The following is a 26,421-nucleotide window of genomic DNA, read 5'->3' on the forward strand; positions in this document are numbered from 1 at the left end:
AGGACGCTGAACAGCTGCGTTATGCACCCCCACACTGGTCCTGCACGGGGCATTATGGTATGTGACGGTATTGAATATCACTTTCGCACTCCTCTAATACGCATTGCCGGTAATTTAAACAGCCAGCGCTACATCTCCGAGATGTTGGAGCCAGTTGTCCTTCCTTACCTTCAGGGCTTGCCCACAGGCATATTTCAACAGGATAATGCTCGACCACACGTGGCACGCATTGTCCAAGGGTTCTTTGTCAATCGCCAGAATGAATTGCTTCCCTGGCCGGCTCGCTCTTCGGATCTTTCGCCGATAGAAAACATGTGGTCCATGGTTGCTGAACGATTTGCACAGATTGCATCTCAAGCTGCCACACCAGATCAACTTTGGCAACATGTGGAAGCAGCTTCGTCTGCTGTGCCCCAAGAACACATCCAAAGTCTCTTTGAATCAATGCCGAGGCGTGTGACAGCGTTGGTCTCCAACAATGGCGGCTACTCTGGCTACTGATTCTGGAAGGAACCACACTTCACAGAAGTCTATAAATTTAATCATTTGATACTTGGTCAACATGTTATCTACTAAATAAATTTTGTTGTGATATCTCTTGTCTTTCTTGGTGTTGCAATTTGGGTGACCAGCAGTGTATAGCCGAAAGCAACAGAAACAGGGAAATAAATTTTTTTTAACAATCTCTTTAATATCTTTACTCCTTTCGGAATAAATAAATAGTTGTTTAGCTTCAAAAGGTTTTCAACATAAAGTCTAAAAACTCATTTATTTAATTTAATGTTTTATTGTCAGAATGAAAAAGGATACAGCAATATATTCTTTTAATTTTGTATTTATCTTACAAAAATAGGTTTTTAAAATTGTTGATTTATTACTTTGATAAAGCTACGCATGGTTTTGTAAAGAACAGGATGAAAATATTTTTAAAATGCAGTTAAGAATCTTCTAATGTGATCTTAATGCATACTGCTTTTATAGCACAGAAAAAATATACGAAGGTTTGAACCAATTTAATATTTTGCTCAAATCCAACTTTGGATTTTCAGTTATCTTAATCAGAGCTTTTTCAGCAAATTCATTAATGCCAAACAAAGGATGTATTTTAGAAATATAATTTTCAGCTGAATTTATTACTCATCTTCAAATGGGAGTAAGAGGTTGGCTCTGATTATTATTGGTGGCGTTTGGACTTCATTTACGACAAGTTTTGTTTTTCAACATTGAAGAAAGCTATCGCATTTTATCGATTAACATTTATATAATTACTGCTTGTTACATATTCCGGATATGCTCAAAATGATGTGCGCAAAAGTGGCAAACCTGTTCCTCCAAATTGAAGAATAATCCAAACATTTTTGTAATAATAAAAAATACAAGCGCTATCATCTTTATAAAAATATATTTTGTGACGTCTAAGGGAAATTAGCTCCTATTTACATTATATATCAGAGTAGTTACAAAGTAATGCAATATTACCGGGTAATCGTTAAAATTAAATTTCAGTTTCGAAATTTTTTTTATTTTAAAAATTCTTAAAGATTTTCATAATCCAGATTAAGGAGTTATGTGGCCGAAATCTATTATAGGAAGCTGAATTATGCAGTTGAAATAAGCAATGAGAAGTCATAATTTTTCACAATGTTTAAATGCCCAAATTCTCTCAGCTAAATTCAAAAGTTCACGATTTGTGACCATAACTATCAAGATTTTATAATTATAACTCTAAATGCATTAATTTTCCAACACTTTTTGAACAATACAATTCTTCCTACATATTCAGAGTATTACTATGATACATTCTTTGGCATATTATAATCATTATTCCAATAGTGTAACGTGGAAAAAAAATATCATTAAAATTACCTTGACAATTTAAATTTTAAACTGAATACTTCTTGGCGCCGCGAAATAAAAATAACTCAAACTAAGTACTTACTACTCTGAATAAAAGAAAATTATACTTATTAAATCAAAGAAGAAAATTCTATCCTTCCTGGTGTTTTGTTAGAATCAAAATTTATTTTATCAAACAAAATGCGAAAAATACATTTCCATAACAGATTCCGTAACATGCTATCTTTCACTAAAATAAAACTAATTCAGATCTCCAACTTGAAAACACATAAATTTCATTAAAAATCTAGAGATAGCCTTAAAACACAACGTGGACTCCCTTCAGCCAACTAGAACAAAGGTAATAAACAACGAGGAAAATTCAAGAACTCTTTACAGAAGAAGAAAGAAATTCAGAACTCTCTACCAGATGACAGACCGTTTCTTTCCCACGCAGCAGAGGAATGTTTTCAATCGTAATTCTGTTAAACTTGCGACATCCGTAGGTAATAAATACGTCACCCCGTTCTCTACTTCTAAAAGGCAGAAATGCTTTCTCGCCTCCACACCCTAAACATGTGGTCAACCCCGCGAAAAGAAGAAAATGCAGTTGGGCAGTCCGACTCCTGACCTCCACAAGAAGCCGACTCGTAAGAAACGGAAATACACCCGCGCCCTTTTAACTGTAACACATCTTGAGCCAAATTTAAAAGAGCTTTGCCGTAATTGAACGAAAAATTTAAACAATACTAAATATTATGCATTAATTCTTAAATACAAACATTACAAATTCATTGTTGACAATAAAATAATATATTTACTAAGAATACCTTATGCACAGTAAAATAATATGTAATAATTGTACACAACAAAATAATACATAACAATAGAAGCTGTTGTTTCCAACTCTTATTGCGCTGGGAAACGATGACATTGATGACAAACGAAACTTGACGTGCTAAAGCATGTCACAAGATGCTAAAGCATGTCACAATGTGCGCAAGTTGTTATCTGATTGAAGCGGACACTGCGCTTAGTCACCAAAATTGGATAATTAATCCTGTCTATAATATGAAAATTTTAAATTTTCTTAAATGATCATGCGGTGGCTGCTTTCGCTAAGAAATCCACGCTCGGTAGTGTCCAGTGAATGCGTGAAATTTGGAAAGAAAACAGTTTCTTTTCTGGTGGCAAATTCAGAAATCACGAGTGACGTACGGGCGGCGACCGTAACTTGAAAAGCTCTCATTAGTAATCAGCAACAAATTATAAATTTAAGATAAACTCTTGACAGTAAAAATTGAAATTTAGCTGGAGATTTTCAAATGAAACAAATGGGTTTTCATAATAAAACTTGTAGGTTAATTAACCAATTATTCAGAAGCAAAATTTTACTTCTTTCCGTAGTCCTCATCAGAATGCTTGCAAATTGCTTGTATTTAAGCGGAAGTTTGGAATGTTTTTGCAGTTACATACTATCTTCAGCTCTTTCAAAGTTTATTAGATCTGCAACCGTCTTGCTAGCCGACTTTAAAGAGGGGCATTAATTACTTGAACCAGCCTAAGAAGCCTAATTTGTGTGTGTTCTCAGACTATTTTACTTGAATTTAACATCACCTTATGTTATTTTAAATACCCGCAAGTACTGGAGTTATATTCATTAGCATAAGTGTTGCCTTGTGTTAATTCAAAGATTTGAATAAAAAGGTTATTTTAACTTTTGTAAGACTTTGTCATGTATTAAGACTAAAGCGGCAGCTTACTTGTCACTCTAATAAGGTCTAAAGGACATAGATTTAAGCATCTACCCATAGCAGAATCCTGCAAATCTTCTTCAGTATTTGACAGATGTCTAATAGAGATTTACCCAAGCGTAAACAGCATACGTTGTTTAATAAATGCCATTTATCACATATTTCTAACTTCGAAATCTCTGACTCACTTGTACAGACGGATCCATGTAAATGGATGAAACTGCGTGTCAGCAAGTAGAGATCGACGAATCACACTGAATCTGTTTTCTATGCATATTTCCTATACGATATTGGTCTTAACTTTCGGATTCTATCACTTACTTCGATTTCAATATTAAAAAAATATTGTTTTATTGTAATGAATTACAAAACGCGTAATTTAAGCGTGTTTTATTTCTATTAATTTATTTATTAGCTCACCAACTGAAAATAAATTTTTGTTAATACTTAATACCTTTACACAGAGGTTTTGTTTCCTTGTGATATTTGTCCAATAGTTTTCCATTTTCATTACATCTAAGATATTCAGGTCCCCTTAGCTCGAAACCGTAGTTACATCGAAACATGCACGTTTGACCGTAGACTGGTTTCTGCACAGATGTGCAGCCAAATAACCAACCGTCCCTTATGGGAGGTGGGAGTGGACATTCTACAGCTGCATTTGAGAAAATAAAACAAAAATTTAAATTTAAAAATCATATATTAATAAAACTAATAAACATTTAACAATAAAATACAAGCAATTTACAGCTGAAAATAGTTAGCACCTCATATTAAAACAAAGTTTTGCAACAAGAAGAAAAGCTGAATTATTTAAAAAATATTTTCTAAAAATTATTTTGATTTTAAAAAATATTTTCTAAAAATTATTTTGATTTTTATGCTATAAATAAGCCCGCTCAGTAAAATTATTTTAGAGCAGAAAAATAGTTGTTAACAGAATAATTTGTTAAATAAAATGCATGTAATTACAAAATGCAATGTACTCTCGATTATCCGCCTGCAGATTATCTGGTTTGTTGCTTTTGCAGATTATCCGTGTGTGGCGGTGGTCATATATACTTATTCAACGTTATGCGCGAGAGTATGTAAAAAATAAATGCGCTCAGTTCCAGGCATGTAGAATGATTTTTCCTAATGCAGAAAATGGATATTATCTAATTATGAAGAAGTTGAGGTAATAACTAAAGTTGTATGCCAAAAAAATTGAAAATTAATTTTTTTTTTTTTTTTTTTTTTTTTTTTGAAAATGTTGATCGGGAAAACATTAGGGAATAGTTAGATGGCGATTCGAATAAACCGGCCTTTCAGTGCTTGAGTGATGCGATATCGTTTCAGATGTCATAATAAATAGAAAAGGGAAGTGTGATGCTGAAAATACAAGTGAAGATACAATTACATTAGTCACAAGACAGCAATGATTTTTCTTGGAAATGTATTGGACTTCGTCGACCAAAGGGGATTCGAATGCAATGACAAAATAACTTCGAAAAATACGCAGTAAAATTTTCAACAAAAGTTCTTAGAAATAAAATAAAACTACTTATTTAAGAAATAAGCATATACAATATCCATGAAAAATGATAGTTTGGATTATGCGTGTTTTTCAGTTATCCGTGATCGATTCATGCTGATTCACAGTAAGGCATATTTTTACCCTCAGACTCAAGAAACGATGCTAAATTTGTTCTGATTCTTGACTGGAAAATGGATTTGTATTCGTTACAATCAGTATTATCGTAAGATTTCAAATATTAGAAAACGGTTGTTAAATATTTTTAAGTATTGCACAACTTCTTTCTCTTGAATGATGAAATATTTTTCAGTAATCGAAATGGATGATGGTCTATGACCTATGTCTTCGAACTAGCCAGAGCGTTAAGAAAAGCAGACGCAATCGCGGAAAATACTGAAAAATGAACGTTATTGTAGGTTTATAGTTTTATTAGAAATGATCTTCAGGAGCTAATAAAACAAAAATTAGTATGGATTTGAAAGTAAAGAACAAAACGAGATTCCTGGATTATTGTCAGTAAAAAAATCTAGCCACATTAATATATATCTATATAAAACGTAAAAACATTTATAAAATAAATAATTTTTTAGCAAATGGCCCAGGTTTTTAAAAAAGTTCGATATCAAGAAAAAGCACTGTAGACAACGTTTTACTCTCAAGATTTTGAGCATGAGTGAAAGGGATAACGACTTCATCATTAAAGAATAAAATATTTCAAAAGAGCCAGGATCTTTGACTACAAGAAATTGAAATATGAATTTTTATATATGAGCATAATATTTGGATTGGAATGAATATATAGAGTTTGGCTTTCTACGGTAACATAAACTAGTAGTGAACTCCTGTCAGACTTTCAGCGAATTATCGCTATGTCTGGAAGAACCTTGAACACATAGAACCTTGAAAAGGTTTTAACCACCTTTTCATTAAAATCAGAAATTTAACAGAAAAGGCACATCTCTTGCATGACACACTCAGCCAGCACTTGTGGATCATAATTAACTGGTTAAATTAACGTAAAAAAACGTTAAAAATATAAATGAGAATTAAACTAAAACTTGTTCACTTTGGATTTCTTATTTCTTAGGCAGTATTATTGGGTAATTCTATTATAGTAAGTTTACCTACAATAGGCAATCTGTTTTGAAAGCTGAAAAATGAATTCGAAAACACTGTTTGGAAGACAACATAGTAATTAGTTGATACCTTATCTATTATCTCACAAAGGCATAATCGCCGCCCTGGAGAATATAGTGGCTGACTGTTTGGCCAGAACCAAGGCTAAGTTCGACTTACGCGCAGAGTTTGACTGTATTCCTTTACCTCCTTCCTCGCTGTTGTAATATCTACTACTACTACTGAACTATTGTTGTCCATCCTGGCCAACGTTTTTACCGATGAGAAGTTTAAATGACCCATGAGTTTGGCCATTCTTAACGATACTTTCAAGCAAGTATCTAGGAGTCAGAAAGAGGGATTAGTTAATTAATCTGGGTGAGTGTTTTTTTAACCTTGCTGAAATGGGGTTCTCTTTACTGAAGGATAAAGATGCTTATAATTAAAGTGACCCTATTCAGACCACTCTAGAACCCGTTCTTCTTATTGAATTTCGATGACATTTGGTATGTATGTCATATCGACCATGGGGAAACGATTTCTACAATAAAAATAGTTCAAAGTTTGACCACCAGGGGGAATTGTGGCGCCTAAAGAAGGACAAAAAATTTATCAGAACCATTAAAATTTATTCAGTTACAGAATGTTCTCAATGTGCGCTCCATTGACATCAATTAGGTGTTGAAAGCGTATTATAGCGTGTTCAAAGGTAGCGCGAAGTAATTCTCGAAGGATTTCAGCAAGCTGGCGTGTAATGATGGCTTTCAACTCAGGTAAAGTCCTAATTCCTCCTCCATAAAGACGGTCTTTTGGGAATCCTCACAACCAGAAATAACAGGGATTTAAGTCGGGTGAACGAGGAGGCCAGGCATCCGGCAAAGGTCTATGTACTATTACACGATTCTCGCCAAAGTTAGCACGAAGTAGTTCTTTGGCTTGGCACCAAATGTGGGGAGTTGCTCCATCTTGCATGAAGACAATGGTCTGATAAAACAGTTTTACCAGTAAAGCTCGATATTTCTTCTGTAAGGGCATGATTAACGATGACAAGGGCACGCAGGAAGATTTTCTGGCTCTGGCTGCAAGTCTCTTTATAGGTTTGACTAATTTGCATAGGAAATTTTTGAAAATTGTCATCTGGTGGTCAAAATTTGAAAAGAAAATATTAAGTATTCTGTAGCAAAATTGTAAAGAATTTCAGTTAACTTTCCAGGAGAAGATAACTTTCAAAGGAAAAAAGGGGTTTAAGAATTTTAAAAAAAGTACATTTTGATATCAGAATGCTGGCAGGCTAAAATCAAGTTGCAATTGAACAAGGAGTATAAACAACTGTTTTCTAAAAGTTTGTACTTATTTTAAATACATCAAACTTTAATCTGCTTCTCAAATGCTTGGAAGTAGAAGCAGATTTATGAGGTAGCGTTAAATGGCAGTCGCAATGGAACTCTTGAGCTCCCAATAAAAAATAATGAACATTGCCTGCCTTAAGGCCTCCAAAAGTTCAGGTGATATGGGCCTTTCAGCTTATAAATTCAGTACTACATGGAGGAATTTCTTCTTTGATTAGACTACTTTTATTTTAAATTCCAGGCCTAAAAGTAATGAAAAAGTATTTAAAAAATGTATTCTACTCTAATAGATGAATAAATTTTATTTTTTTATTCTTTTAATAGCCAGTGCTGCTGACGAATGTTGCCACTAATGGTAGCTTATTAGTTAATTAGTTCTTATGTGAAGAGTCCTCTGACCTGCTCAACGTTCATTGCTTAATGCTGATTATAGTATTCAAGAAGAATCGGTTGAATCTATTGGCATAGGAATGCACCTAATTCCATTAAATATCTTCTTGTTGGATCATCCAAATTTTTTTCCTTTAAGACAGCTCCTTTTCAGCTGATAATTGAACGTGGCAAACAAAAAGAAACAGTAAAAGCGAGAAAAACTACCTTGTGACTTCTGGTCAGATGCTTCAACATTCTAAGAAGAAATGGGGTATTAAAAATATTAATGTTGGAAAAACAGGAGAACAGATCTGGAGGAAAAGCAATATAAAAGGAGAAGAAAAGGGAAAAGCAGGTGAAAAACGACTAGAAAAGTTTCCTTTAAGTTTTTCATTTCATGCTTCTACTTCTGAAAAACGGGACGATTCGTTTTACTTGGTGACAAAATGGCAATGGTGACATAAATGAATCCAACGAGAGTCTCAAGTGTAGAAGGGACAATTGATATACTATACATTTACTTTTAGAGTAGAAAGGAAATCCATAAAAAATTAGTGCATAAATCAGAAAATGAAAGAAGTACATATTCCTAAGTAAGAAAATGAAAGTAAGACGTAAGTATGAATGAAAGGAAGAAGTAAGTAAGTAAGAAAGTAAGTAAGAAAATGAAGGAACTACCTAAAGAAGTACCTAAGTAAGAAAATTTGTACCTATGGACTTAAATTATACATGTACGCAGCTTCATGATAAAATATAGTAAAATTTTGTTCTAATAAAAAACGATGTTTTTCAGTTAAACATTTCAGTTATAAACTACAACCATGATTCGTTATAAATGATCACAACCACTTGTAATAAGACTTGCTAGAAAAGAACATTTCTAAATAAAGTAAGCTTTAAACTCAGAAATTCGAAAAGTTAGAAATTAATTCAGAAAATATTCGTGTAAGGTATTTTGTTATATAACCAGTTTACTTCCTTGTACGAAGTAAAAAGGAAGTAATGTAATCGTGAAAAGTTTCAGGCATCATATTTCAACGAAAATATCCATTTTCAAAGCTATCGAATGCAATTCAACGATGTTTTTGCTTGATATCTGTACGTAAGGACTGAATAAAGGACTCGTTTACCCCCAAAAAATTATAAAACTGATTTAAAATGAATTCTGAAGAGATTTTTTTTGTAACGTCTGTGCGTACGTATCTTGCATAACTCAAAAATGAGTAGCCTCAGAACGTTGAAATTTTGTATATAGTACTGCCATAATATGTAGATTTGCACCTCGTATTATGGTTGAATCGGCCGCACCAAAAATATTTAAATATACGTATATACATATCCACTCTGTTACTCGACTTAGTGATCTCAGTTTCTTTATTCTTAATGTTTGTAAATTATGCATTTTTTTGCTTTAAAAATGATTGAATTATGTTGTTCTTATCATCCGGTTAAGGTTTTTATGCCTTTAGGAACTCTGCATGCAATATTTATACAGTTATCAACAGTTTAAAAGTTGTTTAAGTGCGGCTAAGCCTAATTATTTCTGATATGGCGGCCATGTTTGTTTACATTTGAAACCTGGCAGAATAACGAATTTGTTGCCAATCTAGATAAACTAAGCTTTCCAACAACAAAGATAACGCCTTCTTGTATTATTGCGAATTAAATCATGCTTAATACATTCTGTAATTTATTCGAGGAAATAAGTGTTTAAGATTTACTTCGTAATTTTTAATATAGATATTTTGAGTTTTTATGTATTTGTACCTTGTCGCGAAATGAGAACTGAATTCATTGAATGAGAAATACTGAATCGTCTCTGAAAAACTGTTTTGTTTTGTATGCTTAATTTCTTTTATACATCGTTTTGGGATTTATTACAGTATTTGTATAGAACATGTGGCAACGATTAGATAATTCTTCAAATGATTTAAATTTTGTGCATTCTGAGTTATAATATGAACGAAATGTAACGCTGTTAAATGAACTTAGCGCCAAAGTGTCGCTATGATAAAAAAAATATAGTGAATTTTAAAAAGTGCATTCCTTCTATTATGGTTTATGCGGTATCTATTTAATATTCCAATAAGTTTAAGTAGATTTAATTCAATCCAATAAGTTTAAATGAAATGCAAGAAAAGTGTGTATAATTTAATATTCCGTACAAGGAAGTCATATGGTGTACACATCAGATTTTTTTATTATTATCCCCAAAAGGCTATAAGTCTCTAAACACGATTTTACTTTAATGCGAACTTTTACTGCGAGTCTGTTGCCATTGGGAAAAACATAAGGTACTATTCTTTCACATTTAATTTGTCTGTTATTAATTATAAATTAAACTATTTAAAAGCAATAGATGGAGATCTTGAAATGTTATTTTTTGCATTTTAATCTGAGTGATTTGAATAAAAAAGCATTTAATTCTTGATCTATCGGAGCAAAATATTAAACATTTTATAGAAATATATTACCTATTTTTTTCACTTTTTAGATGTAATAGAAGATATATAACGGTTCCATGTTAGTCTAAATGCATATAGTCTAATATCCTATAAAACGTTTGGTTATTCCCCCTGAGTAAGTCCACTTAATCTCTACTGATAAACCATATACCGAGAACTGGAACAAAAAGAAATCAAATGTGTGTTTTTTAAATTTTTTAGATAAATTTAGTAATTTGTTTAGGAGTTAATGTAATAGCTACAATAAATACAAGTTTGAATGGTGATAATACAATATATTTATTCTAGAATGTCTAACGTTTCGCTGATCATTGTCTCAGTCTCCTTAAATAGCCCATTATATGTCCATTGATACTTTTGTGCGTTAAAATGGCCTACTTTTGAGCTGTTTTGCTCAGCTCTTTGCTTTTTAAGAAAGCATTCTAGGAGTAAATTGGAATGTTTTTACAAATATATTCCGCATAAAATCTATTAGAAATAAATACGTAAAAAGGAATTAATTAATTATTATTCACATAGGATGCTTGTTTAACTGTATGCAAATATATTAACTACGATTTGAAAGTGAGAAAGAGTGTAAATCGCTCATGGCTGCAAAGAAATTTTCTTAACTCAAACGGCTAGTCTGTTGCAAGTCATAGCCAAGAAAGCTGTTGTGATAGAATTAAAATTTCAGCCAAATTATGCTTGGATTTACGCAAAAGGTAAAATATGTACTGATTTTAGAATTAGCTGAAAAAATTCTTAACAAATCTAAAATGATAGCATATATTTTTCTATTTAGATTTGAGTATGCAGTGCTCATCCGAATCTCGGTGTTTTACAACTTAGCATTTATATAATTACACGCAACAAAGTTCTTTGTGCTCACATAATAAAGAAATTTTTGTAGGAAATAAAATTCTAGAAGTTTCCATTAAAGCAGTATGTTTATTTCTAGTCTCAGAAAAATACTTACGTAAGCATTTTACTTCTGATCCTGACCATTTTTTATTTGGTAGGCATTCTCTCTCTTCGGATCCTTGCATGATATAACCTTCCCAACAATTGAATCTGCACCTTTTTCCGACAGTCAACATGTCTGAATCGCAGACCTTGTTTCCAAACCTCGGTTTCTGAAGAGCTGGGCAGATAACCTCTAAAATAAAGCATTAGAAATATATTAATATAAAAATTACATTTATAGTGCATTTCTTGATGCATTTGTCAACGTGTAAAACGTTCCTCTATAAAATATCTTCAATATTCACAAAGTAATGTACTCGTTATGCACCATCCTGGTGTCTGAACATTAGCAGTTAGCCTATTGGATTTCTTATATTATAGTGACCATTATTTCTTTATATTATAGTGACCAAGCAAAACGATATGTATTGTTTTCCTTGTTGTAGTGAAGTGGTTTTTGGCGGTATGGAAATGTGTTATTATCTGATGTTTTTCTTGTATTCAAGCGTTTCTTTATCGTTAAATCATGTATCAGGCTATTTCATTAAATCACATCAAATATGCAATGCTGTGACACAGTACATAAACACATAATAATCCAGCATGCAAATGAAAATGGACACAGGACAGTAGGAAAATATTGCAGCAAAAACGAACCAATAAAGACAAACCAGAGTGTGTAATGTTCGTAAAAAGTCGTGAAATAAATTTGAAAATATAGGTACTGGACCAAAGACCAGAAAAAATTTTAATTTATATGAATAACCCTAAAATCATAGCAGAAGTTATAGAAATCATTTATACTCATACATAACTTGCAAGTTTCCGTTTAGCTTTTAATCAGTTATTTTGTATTAATGATCTTTCCTATCCGCTTCATCTCCCTTTCCCTGCCAGAATGTAAATTTATAGCTTGCGTTATATTCAAATAAGTTAAAAAGAAAATAGTATTTAAAGGAAGGTTTTAGGGGATTTAATATGAGCGTGCTGCTGAAGGCATGTTGCTAATATCGATCCTCCTGATCTCTGATTCCGCGGCGTTGCGTTATTCTCTCACTGGGCTTGCCAGGCCGACTTTTAGGTCAGAGCCAACTTGCACGTTACTTGCATAGCCGCTAGGCTAACTTACTGTTACTTACTATTACTAATCCAAATCCTTTATCTCGATTTAAACCATAATGCTGGCTATATTTGTAAGCATGAGTGGTGTCATCTGTTAACTTTTATTTGAGTTAAATAGAGGATCCTTTACACTCTTTCTCAGTCTCTGTGATACCTTATAAGACATAGTGATAATTCACTTCTGGTCTTCAAACATTTCGTACATTGTATGTTTCGAAAGAAAACGAAAAGTTATAAACTTACACTCGCAAATTTTATTATGGTGACAGCTTTTTTTTTAAATTCTTGTTATTCCTTATTACACTTTACCTCACATCCTACAGATTTGCCTATTTTTCTTAGATTATTTTCTTCAGAAATTCGTATAAATAATGGGAAATGTCTCCTAATTTTCCACATGTGCCCTAATATGATGTACAATTTTCGAATTTTTGAGCTTTATATGTGTTGAGATTTTAGAAGATTCTTTTGCTAGGTGGTAAGTTAGTTCGTTTTTCAATATTTCAGCGATCATTTTGACCTATTTTAGTTGAGTGTTATTGCCGAAGCATATTCTTTAGATAAATGTTGTTGTTGCTTATCCTGGAAAGATCGTGTTATATGTCGCCCAGCGTTGTCCTGCTGGAAAACAGAACCTGGATTACCTGCTAGCATAGGCAGTACGATCGGCTGTAAGATGCCATCAACGTACCTGCGAACATTGAGAGTACCTCCCAGCACGACTGATGGTGAACGGTCGTTCAGTCTGTCCTGTGGCGGTTGACCCATCTGTTACCTCAGTCTGAGAAGGAAAAGGCTTCCCAGACTGACACACCCTGTGTTCAGTAACAAATGGCACATTGGACCACTCACCTCTCTTTCTCCAGACACGAATCAGCATTGAGAGAAAAGCGTGATTCGTTGCTATTAGATTACATTTCTCCAATCGCATACTGTCTAGCTTGAGCGAGAGCTGCACATGCAAGACGACACTGCTTATGGTGAAGTATCAGTGGCAGGTGTCTTAAGCACGTCGAGATCTAAGCCCAATATTACTTAGATTTCTGCGAATCGTAACCCTGGGTATCCCGGGATCTCTGCGAGTTGGCAAAAAGCGTTTAATCGATTAGCATAACTGTTGGTGCGGACATGACAGCTCTTCTAATCCCGCGATCATCTCGTACACTGGTGGCTCGCGATGTCCCGAGTCACTATTGCGGCTGACTACGCCTTCGTTGAACCACTGGTTCCAACAACTGATTAGTGATCGTATAGCTTCGACCAATATGCCGGCCGATCCGCCTGTTCGACCATCTAGCCTCTTTTAGCCCTTTCAAAGTCTGACAACAGCTCGTAAAGCCATTGAGTACGTCTTAAATTCATGTTTCGTTACAATATCATGTATCCAAGCCATCAGCGCAGTTTTAAATGTTCATCACTCTCCGCACCTGCCCTTTTATATTTTACCATCTGTGCATTTTAGAAACGTGTTGTGTCGCTCCACAATGTTAATTGGTGCTGCAAATTTAATCATTTACAAAACTCGCCAAACCACATTTGCATGTCGCGTTTCGTAGTTGTGGTTCAATTTTTCAGGGTGCATATATTTTTTTGCACCCTGAAAAAAATGTGCGGATATATTTTTTTGCAACAGAGTGTATATTCTGGTAGTGTTTGGTGTCTTTATAATGCACATTATGGTGAAATTAAATAAAAAAACTCAGTAGTACATTTTTTAATTGATTTTCATTTGAAAAACATTCAACGAAAACCCTCTGCCTAATTTCCGGCTCAAAAACATCAATTCACATTAATTTAATTAATTTGAAAAATTGATATTTCACACCCCTTTTCACAAAATTCAGGATCTCTAGACCTGCGAGCTAACAATGCAGAAGAGTTTAACCTTAATATGATTTCAAATATGAATTTATAATACTCGCTATTCGTTAAAGAATTTCCTATGAGTATTTCTAAAAAGAATTTAAATATTAAAATCATCCATATTCAAAAATGCCTTTTACAAATTCATCACTTTAATGAAATCTAGGAAAAAATTAATTATTTTGAAATTCATGGGAGTTACCGCTAAGGATCATTTAATTGACATGGAAAGACATCAGAGAAATTACTTTTATTAATTGATGAAACTTAATATTATTAGTTTTATAAATGAAACGCGAGATTAAAATTAACAGAAGGTAATGTTCCTACTTATATTTTTAATAAGATCTAATACATCAGGAACTTTTAATCACCGTGATACATAAGATGACATATATATAGTTTTCAGTAGGTCTTCTCTAATGTTTCAGTCCGGTAATATAGAATAGAGAGCTATTTCAAAATCCTTTACAACAATGGGCTCGAAGAAAGATGATTTGCCATATTTTAGCACCTCAGGTTTTAGATAATCCGGAGGTTTTACTTCTTACGTGATAGTTTTGCTCTACAAAAAACTGGTGGATTCTGCTTGATTCTGCATAAGGTTTTCTTAAGGCCTGTATTAAAGTACTAGCATTATAAGCGATTAACACACGGTGTATCAGCATTCAACTAACACTTAAAAGGTATTTTTTCCTTCCTTCTCACATGCCTTCGTAGTGTAACTGGAAGCACGTTCGACTCATATTCAGGAGGGCCGGAGTTCGAATCCCAGCGAGACCATTGCGGAGTTCTTAAGTTTCTTGACTTGAAAAAAAATTCTAATGACTCTACAAGTAGCGCTTGAATTAAAAAGGCGGTAGAGACAATAATTCGTCACCACCAGGATCTGACGGTTGGGTTACCTCATCCACAGTCAACCTTTAAAAGGGAGAGATATAAGGTATTTTCTCCTTCCTTCCGCGTGCCATCGCGTTGTAACTGAAAGCTTATGCGGAAGTTCTGGAGTTCGAATCCCGCCAATGGCATTGCACATTTTTCACCTACCCTAAAACAGCGCTTGCATTAAATTAATACTTAAATTTTAACTCATCAATTTTTAATTTTGCTCGCCTCTTTCTCATATTTAGCTTTAGAAAGCTCCTCGTTCCGATAATCTCCCAACTCAGATTATAAAGAATATCTTTTACTGTTTAACAGGAAGTTATGTAATAGTGATAGTTTTCGCTGCTTGCAGTAATATCTAGAACATCACTCACTACGACAGACAGCCGTGTTTCTGGTCCATTTGCCATTGCTTTCACATGTCCTAGTATCATCCCTTTGGTCTACCAGCTCATAGCCGTCCTCACACATGAAAAAGCATGTCGATCCATATGTTGACTCACAGTTTCCAACTATGAATCCATTGGTTGGTTTCTGAAGAGGCGGGCATTTAACCACTAAATGAAGAGAATAAAATCAGGAACACACACACACACATATATATATAAATGCAAGATAAAAAATATGTAAATCAGTTTTATAATTTAATTTAGTAACAGCCAGTAATCGTAATCCGGAACTTGAACTCAAAATTTTGAAAACTGAAATCTTTCTAACCTAAACCAAAACCTTCTCTTAGTGAGCTTCCGTATTGGATAATTGCTCACTTTAGCTTCTCTTCCCGTAATGACGCTATGTCGCTGTACTCTCTTTTTATCGTATTAGTATCAATGTAAATTTTTTGGATATAGGCATGATTAGAGTGCCAAGTGAATTATGGCCACAAATGTCAATTGAAATAAAAATGGGTATTTAATCTTACTCGGCTGCCAAATTTCCATTATGGATTCAACGTTTTAGCATTCCACGTAATTAAAATTCTTCCTCTTGAACTATGGATCAACGTTCTGTGCCATCAACATTAGTTAAATGTTTTTTTCATCACAAGTACTGCGCCGTCAGTATTACATCAGTATCAGCGTTTCTACGTGTCAATGTTTCTACATCAGTACTTCTAAATTTTATAAATTTGATTTTATCATATATATATATCTTGTTTTTATCAGACATATATATATATATGATATTTCGGCATCAAAGTTCAGGCATGAATCTTGCAGAGTGGTAAGGGTAGTCCAAATGAAGAGGCAAGTTAATTTAGTTTTTAATGGTACATCTTTATTCCATAGCTTTTATTCAATCATTACTGTAGCTCATTTATTCGTTACTAAATAAGAGTATTTAAACTTTAATGCGTCATAACTTATTCTAACAAAGAGAGCAAGCGCAGTAGCGTAGACCCTAAAGGCACAGAGAGAGGAAAGCTTCTGAAGCAAAATGGCGGGCATTCGTTATTTATAGTAGCGGTTACGTAATAGGCTAGCAAATTCTAGAAGGCACTGGTCTAGGGGGAAGATCCTGAATTGCAGAAAGTTAACTAAAGGTTGCGTGTTCGCGAAAAGCAAAGCCACCGTATTCTTTTATTATTTTACATATGTGCACGCTTAAAGTGTATATAATAAATTCTTGTAAACATACAAATTTATGAGCATAAATAGTTATGTTGTATTGGACATGTTTTTGGTAATCATCTTCTCTATGTGAGTGGCTACTGAATTGAAGATACTAATTTTAATTTTCCGCTATTTGGTAAATACTTTCGGGGCAATTTAGATATATTTGACATAATACTATCATAATAGTTCTAATAGTTCTAATCATTCATATTACTCCTGTCGGCTTGGTAAGTATGCATTGATTCTATGTAATTTTATTGCGTGATTCTAAAGGTTAGGTTATTTGAATATCACAAAGCTACGAGAGCTATCTGTGTAAGAGGAGAGATGGAGGACTTGCTAAGGAAAACTGATTCGTATTCACGTTACACATGGAAAACCAACACAACCAACCAGCCAGCCTATTCGTCAGAACATAAGCCAGGTCGAACTACCAGCATTCAGTGGTCTTAACCACTCAGCCACTGGTGGAGTTGTGGATTTCTACAATGCTTCCAAAACTTGGAGTGTAAAGAGAGATTCATATGACTGCTTTTAATTATAAGAAATGTTTTACAACCTTATAATAATCTCCTCCCTTTAATTGATCGAAAACTGCAATGTTTTAATAAAATGATTTACAAACTTGTTAAAAATTAAGATATGTGATTTTAATAGTATTAAATAAAAAAGTAGTGGTCAGTCTTTGAAACACGTTCCAAATCCTAAACCAAGTGCAAAGCTCTGTTTATATGTAAATAAAATTTCAAAATGATAATACTTCGAATACTTGTGTACTTAGAGGTCATTTTTAAATCCTTAATATAATTAATAATTATTAATTAAAAATATAATTAATAATTGATTCTTATAACTTGTAATCTTTAAATATTTTTGAAACCTCCGTTAATTTTTATCTATCTTACTTCTTGATTGCGACTCCTACTTTAAAAATCCCAGATCTACATAAACTATGAGTGAGAGGTGAGCTTTAAGTTAATAAAACTCATACAAATTATTTCACATAGTCCGGAAGCTCCCCAGGCAAAATATTTTACAGTCGCCGGACGATATTATGGTTTATATCTTCGTGCTGTAGTTGCAGTTGAATCGAAAGTTCCGAATTTCAAATCCCAGGGAGGGCATTGTGGGTTTCTTTGGTTACTTGGCTTAAAAATTCTAAACGAATCTTCGCTGGCGCCCGAATTTAAAGGTGGTAGACGATAATCCGTCACCGGCAGGATTTGGCAACTGGAGTTCTTCCTTCCCAGCCACCATTTCAGTGGGGAAGAGTGTAAGGTATTTTCTCTCTTCTTACTGTGTGCCTTTACGGTGTAATTAGAAAGCATGTATGGCTAGCAATCGGAAAATTTGGAGTCGAGTCTGGCGAAGGCACTGCACATTTTTCACTGCTATGTCATTATTTTGAACCAAATTCGTAGGGTAGTCTCATTTTGAGAAACATCAGCCTTGAGTAATAGTTTTGTTCATAATAACTGTTTTCAGATCTTTATAGGCAAATAAGTGATTTCGAAACCCTAAAAATTTAACAGATAAGCAAAGCTGAACTGCTGGAATTACCTTTCATGATTCCTCTATTTTTATGTTTTACTGATTCAATGTTTATCGACTTTCAGGTCTTACTGATCCTACTAAAGTTTTGGTTGAAATCACAATTTTTTGCTTTCGTTACTTTGATGTACTACGTATATGCATGCTTCTTAGCTATTAAATACTCATTATTCCTTCTTACCATGCCCAAATGCGACCGGAGTTAAGCCGATTAAACCAAATTCCGGTTAAAGCGGAGGATGAAAAATCTCATTTAAATGATATTTCTATCATTTATAGTTCACTTTTTTATAGTTAAAGTAAGCGTTTATAAGCGTGAATTTGTTGCAAAAGTTTTACATACCGTCAATGCACAAACTGTTTCTTTTTTTAAAGATTTTACTTCCTTGTACGAAGTAAAAAGGAAGTATTGTAATCGCGAAAAGTTTCAGGCAGCATATTTCAACGAAAATATCCATTTTGACCGCTATCGAATGCAATTTACCGATGTTTTTGCTTGATATCTGTACGTAAGAACAGAATAAAAGACTCTTTTCCTCCAAAAAAATTATAAAACTGCTTTAAAAGTAATTCTGAAGAGAATTTTTCGTGATGTCTGTACGAACGTACGTATCTCGCATAACTCAAAAACTAGTAGCCTCAGAACGTTGAAATTTTATATATATATAAATAGGACTATATATAGGACTGCTATAACATGTAGATGTGCACCTCGTATTTTGGTTGCAATCGGCCGCATCAAACGTATATAAATATAGTTATATACATATCCAGTCTGCTACCCGGCTCAGTGATTTCAGTTTCTTTACTCTTATATATTTGTAAATTGTACAATTTTTGATTTCAAAATGATTGAATTAATTTGTTCTTATCTTACGGTTAAGGTTTTTATGCCTTTAGTAAATCTGTATGCAATATTTTAAGAATAACAACAATTTTAAAGTTGTTTAAGTGCGGCTAAGCCTAATTATTTTTGCCTTGGCGGCCATGTTTGTTTACATTTGAAACTTGGCAGAATAGTGGATTTCTTACCGATTTCGAGAATCTAAGCTTCGCAACAACAAAGATATCGCCTTCTTTTATTATTGCGAATAAAATCATGCTTAATACGTTCTGGAATTTACTCGAGGAAATAAGTGTTTCAGATTTACTTCGTAATTTTTAATATAGTATTTTTAGTTTTTAAGTATTTTTGCCTTGTACAAACTGAGAACTGAATTAATTGAATGAGAAATACTAAATCCTCTGTGAAAAAAATGTTCCTTTTTTTTTTTTTTTTTTTTTGTTTGTTTGTTTGCTTGCTTTCTTTTATACATCGTTTTAGATTTATTATAGCATTTGAATAGAATATATGGCAACGATTAGATAATTCTTCAAATGATATAAATTTTGTTCATTCTGAGTTATAAAATGAATGAAATGTTACGCTTTTAAGTGAACCTAGAGCCAGAGTGTCGCTATGGTAAAAAAGTGTAGTGTATTTTAAAGATTGCGTTTATTCTATTGTAGTTTATGCGTTATCGACGAAGTAGCTAATATACTGTATTCAATATCTTGTATTCAGATAATATACTGAATGCACTTTTTTCTTTTATTTAAGGCAACATAATATTAGAAGTGTAAAAGATGTGGACATTAACATGAAAATAAAATACATTTGCAAAGGAAATATTTTCTGCAATGTGAAAGGAACGTTTTGCCACAAAATTTCAATTATGCTATATTTATTAGCACATATGTTTTTATATTTGAGTCGAGATCGTCGTGTAATCCAATGTGTTTTGCACTAATTTATGATTTCCGTTATTTGTATAATCTAAGCATTTAAAATTGCTTCTGCTATTAACAGCATCTTTGAACAATTTTAAAATTTTATTATTCCATAAACAGGATGCCAATGTTTTTGTCTGGCATTATTATTCAAAGAACACAAATGATAATTTTCACGCTTCCGTAACACTCCGTATTACTCATGCGCGTCATTCAACGAAAACGAAACTGTAAGAAAACTTAAACGTCATTAGGTCAAGAGAAAATGATGTAATCGGAAATTGTGTCCAATCACAAGTACGGATTTTTCCTTATGCGCATGAAGCGGTACAAAATATATGCGTACCGTTACCGCCGTGCGAGAAACATACATACATTGATGCAGATTCTTCATTATTTAATTTCTTTAAAAGTAATGCCGGGCGATAATATTTCAAGGCAACACTTTAAAAGTGATTCATTTAAAGTAATATGCAGGCAAAAGCCCATTCGGGCTAAAGGTTCTTTTGAACTAATAATAATCTTATTTTGTATAATGTAATATCATATAAAAAGGAATGAACTTTAATCACAGATTTAATGAATGAATCACAGATTTAATAAAACCAGTTTAAAAAACTGCTAACTCAAGAAAATACAGCACTTTATAAAATGTTATAGAAACTTCAGAGAGTTACTTACAAGTGCAAGGTACTCCTGATGAAGGATCACCAAAATATCCATCCTTGCAATAACAGTCATTAACAGAAGTACTGGCAAGTTCTGCAGTAGTAGCTCCAGGAGGGCAAGGCGTGCAGGATCGAGTCGGCTCCAGTTTCGATTTGTAAGTTCCTCTAGGACAAGCTGAATAAAGACGCATCTTTTAACTATGAATTACTACAATAATTCAATGCGAAGCGGAATGACTTATAAACAGTTTCTAATTTTAAGATGACATCTTCCTCAGTCGCATTTCTAAAGTAGGATTGCTCAAAGAAGTAAATCAGTTAATTCCAAAAATCTGTTTCGTGTAAGGAACTGAGTTAATATTAGTTAAGTTTCTAAAGTCAGAAGCTAAATACAGAGATAATGCGTACATTAGGAAGAACTCTAACATCGGGACAGCCAACCCGGGTGGGTTATGGCGAGTTTAATTTATTTATTTTTATTGTCCGAATTTTGTGTGTTTTCATACTTCTAATCATTTTAGGGTAACGTTATAACAAAGATTCTTTGAAATAAATACAAGAGAAAGTTTTGAAATGACTAGTATTTCCAAGACATAGATCTAAATACCTACTAAACCAGGGGTTCTTAACCAGAGGCCAATTTCATAGTGTCAGAGGAAGAAGGGAGGATGAGGTCAGCCTTTTATTTAGCTACTAAGTATTTAGGTTCGTTCTATTAATATGAGAAACTACTTTTACTCAAGTTTTGGTATTTATCAACATTTACTATACTTTTTGTTGATTAATTTATATGACAACTTAGAAAATAATCTAAAGTTAAATAAATGTATGGATGTATTTTTCAAGTTTGGGAAAGAGGAACTACCTTTTAATAATAGTGAAAGAAGTGCATAAGGCAAAAAATATTGAAAACCATTCTACTGAACAAAACACATTATAGGATCCTCCGCCACAAGCTTAAACTTAATTTGATCTTGAAAGTACAGAATTGACCGTCGCTGAAATATATCATACTTTCGCAAAACGTTTTGTAACTTTCAGATAGTTACAAAACTTTGTTTAAAGTTTTGTATTGCGAAAGGAGACGTAAAGTTAAGGATAGATGTTGCTTTACTGTAAAAGACTGTAAAGTATAATAGAGATTAAAATGTCAAAATGTCACTTCTATAAAGAAGAAGATCAAAATCTTAAAATCAATACTTTAAAATAATTCGGTATTTTAAGTTGTTCATATCTGCATGGTTACTTAAATTATTTTTGTTATATTATTATTAACAGAAGCATACATTTTACTTTAATTACACTGCATCGCTTTAAATATTTTGAAGCATTTACATTTTTTGAAATGTTGCCCTTTCATTTGACAAATAAATTATATGATAAATTTTATTGTACAATTTGCATTTCTTGCGTAATAAAATATTCTGTGAATTTAGAATTTTAAAGTAAGAAATATTCATCTTTTGTTTTATAATTAAAAACACTCTATTTGAATATATCTGATAGTATTTTGCAGCATGCAAAATAATATTAATTGATGTTTTGGTATACGGCCTTACTCAAAATCTGATATTTATTCTATATTCTAGATTGCCAACAGAGATCGAATATTAGTATTTTTTATGCATTGCATCCATTCTTGTCACTCTTAATCATAGTCAGTATTTTCTTTCCCAGATTATTCTTAATATTAATGAATTTTATAAAGTTTTATACCTCTACATTGTCCCATGAGGCCAGACAGTCCATAATAACCTGGTCCGCAAACACATGTATGCATGCCTGAAAGCAGAGCACATGAACATCTAGCATCATGATCACAGCATCCTGGGTCATTTGGGTCTCCCTTGTAAGGACTTTCGCACAAGTGATCACAGTTCGGTTGTGATGCTTGTCCAGACCAGGATACTTCATGAGGATCTAAAGGAAGAAAGTTTCTGAATATTTATTATGTTACTTTTAAAGCATCGCAATCAGAAATTCGAAATCACTGCCCTTAATAATATATTAATTACACTAAAGTCATGCCTGCTGACTAACAGTTTAATTCTGCTGCTTAAAGTTGACATGACTCGTTCAACGTTTTCTTAACAGTTAAATGTAATTTAAAATTGTCTTATGTTCTTTTTCATTCAAGTCATACATTCGCTTAAACTAAAAAGGTACGCAAATTAAGAGCACGCGAAATAAAATGTAAGGCTAAAGATAACTGAAAATCAAGCCTAGTGGTGCGAAAAGGTGCAGGTCCCCAGATTAGCAGATTTATTTTGCCCCTGACAAAGAGGGACCTGTACCTGTTTGGCTTCGAATCGAATTAAAATTTACGCCAAACGCAAGTCTTTTGTTTTCTCTAATATTAAAAAATAAAAATAAATAAAAATTAGTGTTGTAACCTAACGAAAAATGGTAACAGTTGTAAAGTTGCGCGCTTCCAACCTGCACGCAACAAAGTGGTGACTGCTGAAAACTGGAAATTAGACAGAGTCTTGAGAAGGGTTTAAGTCCCTTTTTATTCAACTTTAGAAATTACAAATGCGTGCTCTTGACGCTCACAAACTACGCCGACCCGGCGGTAAAATAAAAATAAGAAACTAAAAAGAGATAATAACAAGCGACTAACTATGAGGCTCTCTAAACGTAACTAACCTCACCGCGTTCTAAAATACCGCTGATAATTCAGCAAACTCTGAATATTACGTTGAAAGATTAACAATTTGCCGAGGCAAGCACACAGGCCGAAATGCGTGGTTTTTCAATTCCTAACTAGCCACCTCCACTCTCGTGAAGTAAGAAAGCACAATTTCGCACTCGTTCCTTTCTATTTAACTCAGAATACTTCCGGTGATAATTTGAATCCTTGCGCGTTCTACTAAAATTTACATACTCTGGCATTGGCAATTCCAGGGGAAAGTAAGGCTTGACAGGAAAGATAGTTTAAACTTAAAATAAATGTTAGTTAAAATAAATATAAACCCTACACAGTAAGAAAAATTTTTAAAAGAAAACGATTTAAAAAAAACTAACAATTCGACGAATTTTTGCATGAACATAACTTTTTCTCTTGTCCTAAAGTAAATTTCTTCATGTTACTTTTTATTAATTTTGGCATGTAATTATTATATATAGCGTTTGTGTTTTAATTAAATATACTTTTTTGAATGTACAAAGTTTGCTTTCAAATTTAAATTTGCTAGTTAGTTACAATTTACAGCTAGCAAGTAAAACAGTGCTACAGAGTCTGTTAATCAAATAAAATTTAAACGGGTAAAGTTTTGGAAACTGTAATCTTTACTTGCAAAATCTTACCAACATAAATTTCAAGCTCCTGTTCTTTATTTAATTTTTGCGTCTTTAGTATGTGAAGAAAGAAAGTGCAGAAGCAGAATAAGCTTGGAAGTTATCGATACGAAAGCGGAATACAATGGTTCAAAGATAAAAACTTAATTAAAAAACTATTTAGTTTCATTCGAAGTTCAGATTTTGAGCGTGAAGGTGCAGTTGCCCCTCGCTGCCTATTTTTAACTTCGCTAATTTTTCTTGTCCTTTGTGTTACGTGTTTGATCAGATAGCCTGGCTCAGTAAAAGTAGGCGGCCAGTGTAACTCTGATTTAAAAAAAAAAAATCCGGTTATAACCACGTGCAGTGCTTATAAGGACCACGTGTTTTTGAGACTCCTTCCCCTTTATTTTTCTTCTTTCTAGGTATTTCTTTCTCCTGATGAGGAGGGACCTTTAGCTGCCCTCGAAATCGATTGAGTGTTTCAATATACTTACGCTAAATACAAGGTTGTTTTTACGATTTTAATTATTTAGTTTCAGTTGAGCTTTCTCCATACTGATTAATTTTAAGTTCCGATTTGTAAATTTGATATTAATATAAGCTAGAGCTTTATGTAAGAAACTGTATCGTTAGCGTTATGTAAAAATCATGTTAAAAGCATTAAGCTTGAATGACACAGTTTAGAGAGATTTATTATAAGCAGTAACTATTGTTAGGATGGAAAAGTAAAATAACCAAATTAAAATAGAAAGCCAAAGAATTTTGATATATATATATATAATTACAAAATAATACTTTTGAAAACAAAATATAAACATGCCTAGTGCTTTCGCGCATTAAGCTTCAGAAAAATTATCATTAAGACATAAAGTAAGAAATGTAGAACTAATATTTCCCGAAGATCAAAAATTGAAATTCATAATTAATTAATTTCAAACAATCTTATAAATGCAACAATGTACGAGCAGCTGCAAGAAGAGGTAACGAAGTGGTTGAAGGCGCAGGCGGCCGAATTTTTCGACGAAGGAATTTCCAAGCTCGTACATCGCTACGATAAATGCCTTAATTTGTATGGTGACTATGTAGAAAAGTAGTATTTGAGTGTGGCTTTCATCTGTATATAATAAAATTTGTTTCCTATACTTTGTTTATTTTTTTATTCCAAAACGTAATCTACTTTCTGGATAGCCCTCGTATACTTCTTACTTCTGAGAAATTTTGGGTTTATTAGACTTCTCAATGTTGTATCTTTCATGACTGTTCATAAGTTTGTTTTATTATGGACAATCAGCAATGTACTTTACTCTAATCCATAAAAATAACGAATAAAATTTTAGCTAACGAAATAAAATATTATGTAGTTTAAGTTAATAGTTAAGCCGCTAAGCTAGAAGAAGGTATTTGAAATTTAAATCTAAATAAATATTCCTTGTTATAAAGTCTTACAAGTGATCTAAATTAAGGAAATCTTGACGAATATTGTGATATTCAGAGATAATTTCTCGTGAAAACCTCTTTTTCTCACCTCCTCGAATTTTTCTTGCCAGTCTCTTGAATTCTTTGAAATCGGAGGAGCTGAAAGCATGATTTGGACTACTGGCCAAGCTTTGCAGTTCTGTCTTTAGGAAGCGTCCAATACCGAATGCAAATATTTGAACTCCCATTTGTTTAAGCTTCGCTGCGTGAGGTACTGGATCTCCTCCTTTGTTAGAAAATCCATCTGTTATCAAAATTATTACCTGTAAAAGATATGAATGTAAAATGTTTAATTAGTTTAAATTTATATAAATGTGTTTCTTTCGTAAAGTAATTTTCAGAACAATATCAAGATATTAAAATTCTTGCTAAGATATTAAAACTGTAATTTTTCTGCTTATGCTCTCTCCAGTTCTACTCGGCACAGTGTACTTTTCTCTCAGATGTAAAACTTAAGTCAAAACATCGCATTATAGAAGTGGGGAATGGAACAATTCCTTTCGTGACAAATGATGATGCTGGCAACTAAGGTTCGCTTGTTTTTATCACTTTGAACATGACAGTAATAATCGTAGTCATTTTATGCTTAAAACAGCAATCACTTTTAAACGCTTCACTTTCACATTTCACTCTTAACACAAATCCACATTCACAGTTCCTGCTTTAGTCATACTGTATCAGAAATCATAAGAATGTCACGAACTATAATCATGCAAAAGTAATTTTTCTCTTAAGTGTAGCATATTTAAACGCAATTTAATAGATGAGAAAGTTTGATACATTAATTTCGCAGAAGTGTCGTGTCTTCTGCCGGAGTTCTCGTGAATGCTTTTCAAGT

At 33.0% G+C, this 26,421-nt stretch overlaps 1 protein-coding gene across 4 annotated transcripts in view; it reads right to left on the bottom strand.

The window, feature by feature from the left end:
- LOC118203383 (sushi, von Willebrand factor type A, EGF and pentraxin domain-containing protein 1-like) overlaps window positions 1-26,421 on the bottom strand; it is a 104,540-nt gene that overhangs the window by 67,958 nt on the left and 10,161 nt on the right. For 3 of the 4 annotated variants that reach the window (XM_085813086.1, XM_085813084.1, XM_085813087.1), the window contains exons 3-8: window positions 25,633-25,846; window positions 22,545-22,748; window positions 20,842-21,003; window positions 15,598-15,780; window positions 11,367-11,546; window positions 4,045-4,245 (exon numbers count right to left, since the gene is read on the bottom strand). In XM_085813086.1, coding sequence (XP_085669212.1) covers window positions 4,045-4,245; window positions 11,367-11,546; window positions 15,598-15,780; window positions 20,842-21,003; window positions 22,545-22,748; window positions 25,633-25,846 — 1,144 coding nt within the window. The remainder of the gene's footprint in view (window positions 1-4,044; window positions 4,246-11,366; window positions 11,547-15,597; window positions 15,781-20,841; window positions 21,004-22,544; window positions 22,749-25,632; window positions 25,847-26,421) is intronic. The other variant, XM_085813085.1, reaches the window with a different exon arrangement.

Source organism: Stegodyphus dumicola, chromosome 3, assembly GCF_044657685.1.
Source record: "Stegodyphus dumicola isolate Sdum_Otavi_A_Nest chromosome 3, ASM4465768v1".
Lineage (NCBI taxonomy): Eukaryota > Metazoa > Arthropoda > Arachnida > Araneae > Eresidae > Stegodyphus > Stegodyphus dumicola.